This window comes from Fundulus heteroclitus, chromosome 21 (genome assembly GCF_011125445.2).
Source record: "Fundulus heteroclitus isolate FHET01 chromosome 21, MU-UCD_Fhet_4.1, whole genome shotgun sequence".
Classification (NCBI taxonomy): domain Eukaryota; kingdom Metazoa; phylum Chordata; class Actinopteri; order Cyprinodontiformes; family Fundulidae; genus Fundulus; species Fundulus heteroclitus.
Window position 1 is genome coordinate 35,477,335 of NC_046381.1, and position 11,367 is coordinate 35,488,701.

Sequence of the window (11,367 nt, forward strand, 5' to 3'; positions counted from 1 at the left end):
GGAGCTCTGTAGCTCCTCCAGGGTTACCTTTGGCCTTTGTGCCACTCTCTGATTGCTGCCCTCCTGGCCCGGCCTGAGTTCTGGTGGGCGTTCCTTTCTTGGCAGGTCCGTTGTGGTGCCATGTTTCCATTTGAAGGTGATGGATTTGATGGTGCTCTGGGGAGACATCGAAGACTTGAAATTTTTTTATAGCCTCACCCTGACTTGTACTTCTCAACAACTTTCTCCCTGACTTGTTTGGAGAGCTTCTTGGTCTTCATGATGTGATGTTACTTCCTTAGTGGTGCTGCAGCATCTGGGAACTTTCAAAAAGGTGTTTCTACTGACAGGTCATGTGACACATTTTTATTATACAAAATTTTATGTCTTAAGCACAAAAGAGCACCTTTTATTTCAGGTTCATTTTGTGTCAGATTTTTCCTTGGTGTTCCTTTTGGCCGCTGGGATGTTCTGTTTTTTAAGGTATAGTGTTGATCACGAAAGAGTTCTAATGTGAAAATATTGTAATTGGTGAAAAGCTTCTATGTGCAGCTGTGGTTAAAAAATGGCTAAAGTAAAACATTTTAAATTATTTTTTATTTTGCAATACATTTTTCAAACAAAAAAATTGACACGTTAATTTGAGATATACCAATGCAACTTTAGGCACTATGTGGCTAAAAACATTTGTTTTTCAAGGTTATTTGATCATATCGTGATTAGGGCTGGGCAAGTTAACGCATTAATTTCGCGTTAATTCATTAGACTATTAACGCCGATATTTATTTTATCGCTCATTAACGCATGTTGCTCACACGCTTTCAGTCAGTGTCAGTCAGCATGCGCGCTGACTGCAGCGCGCTGTCACGGCAGCACTCTGGTGCTCCCCCTCCCCTCTCGTACATGGCTCAGCGGTGCCAGCCAATCAGCACGCAGGCTCAGCCTGGCCCGCCCACTCAGCTCTCACACAAACTCAACACACAAACAGCTGAGAGAGACCGCAGCAGCGGAAAAACATGAACAGGGGAAGTAGCACCGTTTGGCTTTATTTTAATACCGTAAATGAAATCAAGCTGTATGTTTTGTAAAAAGCAGGTTAATTTCAGTGGAAACACAACAAATTTATCTAAGCACGTGAAAAAACATGAGCAAGAAAACGTCAAGCCACAGAAATGGAGAGAGGAGACGAAACTTCTGTCATTGCCCCGACAGACCCACAGACGTCTCTGACTGAGGCGTTTCAGTCCTCCAGAGAACATCCAGGTAGATCAGAGTGTTCATCTTCAGCAGCAGTTCATGTTAACTTTCAAAGTAGATATTATCTATCATATGTTACTGGAGCCCACACAGAAAATGTAATTAAGACCTTGAAAGAACCCTGTACATATATTAAAAAGTGTTATTTAAGATAAGATAACATTAGCTAATCCTTTTTTTATCCCACGACGGGGAAATTTATAGGATTAAAGCAACAGGCAGGTGCACACAACACAGACAAAATTACATAAGGATTGAAATATATAAGAGGTGGATTAAATTATGCGATTAATCACGATTAAAGATTTTAATCGTTGCCCAGCCCTAATCGTGATATATATATTGTGTATCGTGATATAGCCTAAAGATATCGTGATATTAGATTTTCTTCATATCGCCCACCCCTATTTTGAAGGTAACTGGTTTCACCAGAACTTTTGTGGCTAGATTGATATACACATGATGAATTGCAGTTATTAATTTTTACATTTTTTAAATAGATATTTTTCTCATTTCACTTCACTAGCTTAGACTATTTTTGCGCAGATCCATCACAATATCTTTAAAAAAAAATTACAAATTGTAAAGCAGCAAAAAAGGTAAAAGCAAAGCGGGTGAATACTTTTGCAAGACACTATAATGCAGTGTATGTTCCTGCATTTTTAAAATATATTTATGTGTTGAGAGAGAGAGAGAGAAGCCCTTACAATTCTCAGATCCTTTTTCTTAAATCCCACATGTAAGTCTGAACAAATTACGAAAATGTAATTCTCTCAGGCTGAGAGAATTGATCCGGTGTCTGGGAAACACACCTTCCATCTGCATATAGTTAGCAACATTTTCAAATTCTCCTCTGGCCTCTGGCCACGTGTTGCGTGCTTACTTCACATCACAAGATAATTATTTGGCTTTTAGGGGAAAAAAACAGAAGGTAAAATGTAATTTTTGGCGGCTCATTCATGGTCTCAGATCAAATCAGAAACAATTGGTAATACTTGTCCTGATTCAGTATTGACTGAAACAGACGGATCAAAACCCTATTAAAACCTAAGAAGACATCAATGCATATTTTACAAGTGAATAGGAATACTTTCTTTTTCAGACAGAACATAAAACATAGTTCACAAAACATAGTTCAATCGGCTGTATAATGTTTTCAATCGATCAAACTCCCTTGACCCTTCAACAACTCTGTAAGGGTAAGGATCAATCCACATTTCCAGAAAGGCTGGGAAGTATTAGCGTTGATAGTCGCATATGTCATTATTTTTATTATTTTTATTATTATTATTATTATTATTATTATTATTATTATTATTATTATTATTATTATTATTATTATTGTGTGAATACTGCACTTTGTTCCAGCTTTTTTCACATTGATTTTATTTATTTATTTTTTTTCTGTAGAAGGTGCCAAAGACCATGATTGTGTGAGTTAAATTAGCTTTTGATTGATTTTCTATTTTACAAAGTGGCACCTACGGACCCCTTCACATTTTCTTTATGAGTGACCATAAACTGAGCTACTAATGACCAATAACATAATCTATCAAATATCTTTTAAATGCCAGGTTTACTCCTTAGAGAAGTCCAACATTTACAACATAAACCAGTCAGTAGCTCTGTCCAATATAAAAACACAATTGCTTTCCACACCTGTAAAGTTAATTTTGCAGAGAAATTCTCACCATTTCAATATTGTTTGGAAAGTACTAGAATGTATTTCCCTAAATATCCAACTATATCTCTAAAGACTGACGGCTCAATTTTTTCCAGCTGCTGAGTTTTATATTATTTTTTTCTTTCTTGTTGTGCAATCAAGCCATGTCGAGCTCTCCCAAGTTATCGATTTGAGTCTAATTATTTCCTGGAGGAATAATTGCATTAATAAAATCAGGTGTCCTAAAGACATTGATTTTCACTCAGCAAATCATTGTTTAAATGTTATTTTCTCAAATGATGCTTTGTTTAATTCAAGATTTGCATTGTGAATGGATTGAAACACATACCCAATGTTGTTCTAAATTAGGCAAGACAATTTAAGCTCATTCCATATTCTTAAAGATGAACTTTGGTTCTTTAACTTAGATCTGCAGTGAACCAGGATTCACTGAATAATTCTGATGATGGTTTTCAACTTTTTTAATTTGTCCGTGTGTTATTTTGTGTGTACATAATGTCTTAGCTTCTTTTTATCTTAATTTTGCTTAGTAGTTAGTTAAGTTTCACTTGCCCAGTAGAAAGGATTTGTTGATTGATATATAGTGTTTATTAAGATAAACAGCATTCTATAGTGGTGTTCTCTGGATGTTCATTTATTTCTGTTGACAAATTCTTGAGCTTGAAGAGAAGTTATCTCGTTTATTCTATATGTGTGCACCATTGTGAAACTATTGTCCTAATATCAGCTGTTTGGCCTGATATTCAGTGGACAACACCTAACATAATGAGAGTTATTTATTAAACATTAAATTACTTAAAACAGTGCATAATGGCAACATTTCCATTGCAATGTCGTTCTTTTGAGGAGCATTAGTGAAACTCTGCAGACCTTGGATTTCTAGCTAGAGAGCTTTTAATAGAAATGGCACAGAATCCCCTCCTCAAGTAACCAGCATTAACAAAAAGGCAATATTACCAGTTTGCAAACTGCATGATGCTTCTGTCAGGGAGTCAGCATTATGACCCCATGCTGCCGGCATAATGCCTGTCATATGCAGGTTGTACTTAGTAATTTAATCTAATTGCAGTGTAATGTAACAGATACTTGTGAAGCACAGGGGAAGGGAGTCAGTAGGGGAAGGGGAGGGTGTAATTAATGAGCTGATTAGCAGCAGTCTGAAATGACAGGCCAAGATCCTGTGATGTGCTTGGCTGGAGTGGTTGAAAGGAAGAAGAGTGGGCCTAAGATCTTTTCGGACCACATGAAGGCCTGCGAATGAAAATTCCTGGAGCTGAAAATTTTCCTCCAGCCATTGTTAAAACCTATCCGCTGATAAGCACAGGCACACACCGCGCCCGTGCAAGAAGATGTTAAAGCGCGAAACAAGATAACACACACTTGGAGAAAGCATCCAAATGGATCCGCGCGTGAAACCGGGTTTTTGGATTTGATGAGTTATGCTTGCAGGGAGAAAAGGGGGCAAATAAGGAGTTGAATAAGAAATGGAAAGTGTGTTATGACACACCGGCGTTTACAGATGCGGGCTCTGTGTCTAGCAGAGGGATATCAAGGTAGCACGGTATTGATCCCTGGGAACAAGAATCAATATGAAGCCATTGCTCCTTAGTATTTGTTTCTCAGCTGCCTGCCTTCCTCTAAAATGGGTGATCATGGCATCTAAAGTGATGGCTGTGGGTGGATGTGCTGCTGCGTGTGTATGTTTTCTACAGCATGTGCATGTGCATACACACATCAGGTCGAGGTTAATGCTTATATAGACACATGTGCATATGGGACCGTGTCATGATGAGCACGTCTTTATTTGTTGCAGCAGCAGCTGACCGGACCTGCAAACATGACAGGAAGCACACACCTCCACAAGGCTGTACTTGCTGACTAGGGCTGGTCAGGAAAAAGCACAATTGCTGATCGTACAAAGATCTCAAACAGCTCCTCACTATTACTTTTCCTCCCTAATTACACGTGTATCAACTTTATTCTACCTGCTTTTCACTGACAAAATTGACCTGTAAAAGGAGCGCTTGAATTCTTTCACTTTTTGTCACATTAGAACCACAGACTTGTGTTTTATTAGGTGTTTTATTGTGATAGATTAATGCAAAGCGGTGCATTATTGTGAAGTGGGAGAGAAAGGATACCTGCTAGAAAAAATGCACATTTATTTCCGCTCTTCAATAAAACACTTTGTTCTGAATTTTCTGGACGACACCTCTAAGGCCTTTACAGAACAGCTATGTTAATACTGAGCTTCAGTCAAACAGTCAAATTGGTGACTTCTGAGGGTTAATTGGGTGGGGGGGATTTCATCCAGGGATCCTGTATTAATGAGGATACATACAAATGCATGGCACTCTTCTAAAAATTGTATTTGTACATCTTTTGACACTCATGCATCATTTCCTTTTCATCAAACAAACAGGTTGTACTTTGTGGTTCATTAAATAAAAGGCCAAAAAAAAATACATTGAAATATGCGGCTGGGATAAAAAAAAAAAAAAGTGAAAAACCTCAAAGGACATGTATACCTTTGCTAACCAGTTCTGGATTCTGCAACAAAATTGTCCATTATGATATTCAAAGACTTCCACAAGCCTTGCTTCCCTAAACTAGTGTGTTCTGTCTTGCTTATTTTCCAAATCTAAAACGGAGCAGTTTTCCAACTCCTACGTGAAAGAAGAGCATCCATAATCTTGTTCCCCATAACCTGTGTGGTTTGTTCTAGTGTAGATATGACTTAAGCATGTGAAGATCCATATCTGCTTCACCTGGGAAAGCAGCAGATTTGTCTGACCACACACACACACACACACACACACACACACACACATTTCTGAGAAATAAAAGAAAACCATGGCAGCCGTCTCCTCACGGGGTGGGTGTTGGCTGAGTGTCTGGACCTGGCAGCGCTTTGACCAAAAGCCTGAGAGGAGGAGAGGAAAATCAACAGCTGCTTGTCTGTTTGTTCTGCCTACCAGCTACAACACCTGCAAACCCTCCTGCCAAGTGACTCCGTCTGTGTTTAGCATTGGACTTACCCATCCTATTGTATATTTACAATTTGCCTTTGCCTTGTGTCCATGTTCTGTTGAAGGCCAGCTTTGATATTTGGCTCTTTCCTAGATTACACGGCACATGGTGATCACGGTTGGTGTTATTGTGTGTCTGATTCACCATTAAATTGCATCCAACAGAGAAAACTGAATGCTTTGAATAAAGAGCGGGTACTTGCCACAAAGATTTTGGTCATTTTCCCTGGATGTTTGCCTCGTTTTGATTACTCAAGCTGAAACCATGGCGGCTCATGTATAATTATTTTTTCTGCTTGATATTTTTGAATGATTAAATCCATATGGTGGATTGGGGGTTCAAACGCTGCTCTTTGAGTGCCAGAAGAACCCAAGCATGTGCATGCAAGCACAAACACAAAATAATGTAGGTTCGTAAAGTGAAAGGAGAAATTGACAAAAAAAAAATTAAAAACTGCTAATTGACATGTGCATATTGTCAGGATCCTCTGAGCTGTGGACTTGTTTCTGTTTATTGGCCTCACCTGTTGATCCCCTGATTAGCACCTGTATTTAAGTTCCTCTGTTTGTTTTTCCCGTTGTCGGGTCATTCTGTGTTCACCCTCTGCGTCCTCCTGTGTTCTCCCCGTGCTGCCTGAGGTCTTGTAAGTTTAGTTTCATTAAAATATTTTTGTTTAACCCCATGCGCCTGCCTCTGCCTCGTTGCCGCCTAGGTCCTCGCCTCCACAATCCTGACAGAAATGACCCGACCAAGAGAGGGCCAGGCAACGGGGCTAAAAGGAATCGGGCTGTGTAATCAGCTCTGGAGACAGCCCCTTGTGCAGCTGCCTCCTAGCCGCTCCGGGGCTCCTCCTGTCTGCCACCGCTCTGGCCAGCCCGATCCCTGGGACTCAATCGGGAGGACGCTCTCCTCCCACCATGAGCAGCTTCGGTCGCTTGGGGAAGCAGTTCAGACCACCCAGGATCTGCTGCGAGGGCTGTCGGGCCGGATCGGTCAGCTGACGGTTGCTGTCCTCGCCCGCCAGCAGAATCGCCCTTCCGCGGCGCTGCCCAGCGCACCCGGACCGCCGCTGCCCAGCGCACCCGAGCCGTCCGAGGTCTCCAGCGCACCCGAGCCGTCCGAGGTCTCCAGCGCACCCGAGCCGTCCGAGGTCTCCAGCGCACCCGAGCCGTCCGAGGTCTCCAGCGCACCCGAGCCGTCCGAGGTCTCCAGCGCACCCGAGCCGTCCGAGGTCTCCAGCGCACCCGAGCCGTCCGAGGTCTCCAGCGCACCCGAGCCGTCCGAGGTCTCCAGCGCACCCGAGCCGTCCGAGGTCTCCAGCGCACCCGAGCCGTCCGAGGTCTCCAGCGCACCCGAGCCGTCCGAGGTCTCCAGCGCACCCGAGCCGTCCGAGGTCTCCAGCGCACCCGAGCCGTCCGAGGTCTCCAGCGCACCCGAGCCGTCCGAGGTCTCCAGCGCACCCGAGCCGTCCGAGGTCTCCAGCGCACCCGAGCCGTCCGAGGTCTCCAGCGCACCCGAACCGCCATCCGAGGCCTCCACTGTACCTAAGCTTCCTGATTTTCCCAGCGTTCTGGAGACCTGTGATCTTTCCAGTGCTCACGGGTCCTGCCGCTGGTCTCTAGGGTTTCGGCGGCTGCCTGAGCTGCAGCTTTGTCTCCGTGGTCTCCTGCAGCGGCGCCCGCCACTGGCTCTGCTTTTCCGCCGCCGTTTCCGCCGCCGGGGTCGTCCACCTCGACGTCCACCTCTGGCTCTAAGGTCGAGCAAGTTATTGGTGTCTGTTTTTTTTTTTTTTCTCGTCCTTCCGAAGGGCCTCTCCGCCCGCCCTGGCTGGATTTTCTTTTTTGGACTGGACATTGGTGGGCGTCTGGAATCCGCCCTTAAGAGGGGGGTAATGTCAGGATCCTCTGAGCTGTGGACTTGTTTCTGTTTATTGGCCTCACCTGTTGATCCCCTGATTAGCACCTGTATTTAAGTTCCTCTGTTTGTTTTTCCCGTTGTCGGGTCATTCTGTGTTCACCCTCTGCGTCCTCCTGTGTTCTCCCCGTGCTGCCTGAGGTCTTGTAAGTTTAGTTTCATTAAAATATTTTTGTTTAACCCCATGCGCCTGCCTCTGCCTCGTTGCCGCCTAGGTCCTCGCCTCCACAATCCTGACACATATGTACCCACCCCCATTGCTGGGACATTAACAAGCTCACAACCAGTTACCTTCAAAAGCCCCATAATTAGTGAACTGATAACCAACTGTGGACAATCTAAGTGTCACATGACCTGTCAGAATAAACACCTTTGCTGAAAGCCTGGAGAAGCTGCAGCACTACTAAGCGAGAGGCTTCATACCATGAAGACCAAGGAGCTCCCCAAACAAGTCAGGGAGAAGGTTGTTGAGAAGTACATGTCAGGGTGGGGTTATAAAAATGTTCCCTCAGAAAAATGATGTTCTCTCAAAACACCATCAAATCAATAATCTTTAAACTGGAAAGAAATGGCACCACAACAAACTTGCCAAGAGAGGACTGTCCATAAAACCTCACAGACCGGGACAGGAGGACATTAATCAGACAGAAAGCACAGAGCCAAAAGGTAACTTTTACTTTTCTAGAATTATAGACAATTGTTTATTCTGGATTATTTATTAAGTGGTGTCCAAATAAAGTGGGTCAAATGCCTACCACACTTGTCATATTTCTGTTGGTAAGAAGTTGAAATCCCCTTATCTTTGTTTTCCCTCCACTTCACAAGCATGCACCACTAGTTTATCTATCATTTAAAGCGCATTTCAATTGTTTACATAAATCGCTGCTGCATCTTTAACCTGAAATTTACTGCAATTTACTGTGATTTTTCAAGCTGTATGCAAACAAAATGTCCTCCTGTACGCATTTTGTGCATACAAAATGACAAATAAAGTTGTCTAAGTCTAAGCATTGAAGTGTGTGTTTTTTAAGTGACAAAATACTAGTTTCATACTTTTGCAAAATTCTGCATGTAATTTTGTATCTTTCACAAACATTTTCCTTTTCATGTATTAAACTTGTTTGCCCTCAAAGCCACAAACCAGCCAGTATCTTCCATCACCCCTCAACACCGCTGCTTCCCTTGCTCAGCTTTCCTCTTCATGAAATCGGATACAGTTCCTTCTTGTTTGTCCTGTGTCTTTTTGCCAAAAGTCTCCGAAACAGAGTGGAGAGGGTCTCATGGGGGCTGAGCTGAGCAACAAGCAGCTGTGCTCTGTCCGCTGCACTGTTGGGGAAGGTTCTGAAATGATAATGAGCGCTTTGTTATCTGCACTTAAAGGACGGACACTGAAGATGTACTGTGAACTATATTTTTTATGTCTGTACTGAAAAATAGTAAACCCTAAAAAACAGCAATATGACAAGTTGCCAAATCAACATTCTGATCAGGGGTGTAGCTATTGCCCACCCACTTTCCACCAGAACCCATCAAATGAAGTGGCTTTCCTTTATAACAAACATATATTTATTTTAGGGGTGTCACTTAAAGTTAGCAGAAAATTCACCATAAAATAAAATAAAGCAGAATAAAATTGAAAATATGCTTGTCCCAAACATGAAAACAGCATGCTTCATGTTCTAGTTCTCAGTAAACCGGCGGCACAGAGAAAGTCATGCGCCTAAGAGCTGCGGGACTGTAATGAGCAAGGAGATGCTGGAAACATCACATTTGTTGAGAAACCGCCAGCATGTGAAGGTGGTGTTGGATATTGTCATGATGTGAGCCAAACAGGACACTCCTCTTAGGGGGCACAGAGACACAGAAGAGTGCCAGATCCGTTTTTGGGGTAGGGGAGCTGTAAGGCTGTTGTGTCACCTTGCGCTTGAATTCAGGTGCACATACTCGATTTAGTCACATGTTAATGCCGTGTACACTTAAAAGGGGCATTTTTAGGGTCTTGTAACATTGGGAGCATCAGCCCAGAGCCCTAATTCTTCTTCCAGCCTCTTTAAAATAAATCGCTTTACAGTCTGTATTTATGAATTTTCCCGACTATGTTTATACTTTGCACACAGCGCAGAACTGAAAAGAATTGTTTCTGCCCCCCTCATCGCCTCAACCGGGTATCATTGAACTTAAATCATGCTGGGACTGGACAATCAGTTGCCAAATAGCCTATTGTTTTTGCTATAGCAATCTATACAATGACTTAATGCAATCGACTTAGTTTGCTTGCGTAGAAAGAAAACTTTTTAACTAATCTCAATAAAAAAATATATAAAAAAAATTTACTTGATTGCAATTTGTGATAAATAGGATGGAATCAGAATCAGACATACTTTAATAATCCCAGAGGGAAATTACTTTTGTTGCACGCTCCAGATACTCAGATATACAAACATTTTAGACATAAATATATATGAAATATATATTTTAAATATATATTTTATATATATATATATATAAATATGTAAAATATCCGACCAGAAATGACTTACTTGTATTTTACTTGCATTTTAATGCTGTTCTTATTTTATTAGTTGTTTTCCTATCTACTGTAGCACTTTCAGATTTGTTTGAATGAAGTGTATTACAAGTTTATTATTATTATTATCATTATTATTATTATTATTATATTTGCCCATGCCTTTTTTGAAGCTAAAGGTTTAGTGAGAAAGACGCTACCCCTAAAAAAAGAAAATATACATACAGTTCACATAAAATAATTATTTGCTTTAGTAACAATTTTCAGAAATAAAAACAAGACAGATGTTTGGTCCTTGCAAATATAGGTAATATGCCTTTCTAATCAATAAAAAAGAATGAAAACAAGTACTTTTGTATGTCAAATAGAAGCCTCTTTTTGTGTTTAGTATATACACAAGCAACAGGGTCAGTGTGTTTTTGATCTTGGATTGGCCTAAAAAAAAAAAAGAATTCTTTTATCCTCTTCTGATCTCATGATAACTAAAGATATGTGTTTATTCTATACATTCTTCTGTGTTAATATGTGTTTTGTAGTGAAAATGTATGCAGGTAACACTGATGTGTACAGATGGACCAGGGCCCTTTAGGGTGCGGAATTAAAATATTTTTTCTTTCTCTTTGTCTGTAAATTTGCTTTGATTATTGTAAAAAAATTAAACAGACAACGGAACTTGATTACAAATTTTATTTAACCATTTTCTGGCTACAAAAAAAATAATTTATTCAAATCTGGCTTTTAAGACAAAACAATATTATTTTTATTGCTTTCTGATGAGAATCACTAGAAGACGCATAAACCGTTCCAACCGGATATAATTTCATCAACATTTACTAGAAACGTGCCTCGAGCTAAAAAAAATATCCTGAAAGAAAACTGATGGCTTTAATAGTCATTTTCGTTATGAATATTTACATTTTCCAACAAGAACTCGAACGCGCCACCTCGACACAGCGTGGCGCCCGTTTGCTTGCGG

At 41.2% G+C, this 11,367-nt stretch overlaps 1 protein-coding gene across 1 annotated transcript; it reads left to right on the top strand.

Moving 5' to 3' along the window:
• The first annotated feature begins 6,431 nt into the window (after nucleotides 1-6,431).
• LOC118556725 (paternally-expressed gene 3 protein-like) lies at nucleotides 6,432-8,044 on the top strand. Its single transcript, XM_036124787.1, has one exon. The coding sequence runs from the start codon at nucleotides 6,690-6,692 to the stop codon at nucleotides 7,920-7,922; it is 1,233 nt and encodes a 410-aa protein (XP_035980680.1). The 5' UTR covers nucleotides 6,432-6,689; the 3' UTR covers nucleotides 7,923-8,044.
• The last annotated feature ends 3,323 nt before the right edge of the window (nucleotides 8,045-11,367 follow it).

Coding starts and splice junctions, on each gene's coding strand:
- LOC118556725 (XM_036124787.1), top strand. CDS start 6,690: ATGACCCGACCAAGAGAGGGCCAGGCAACGGGGCTAAAAGGAATCGGG.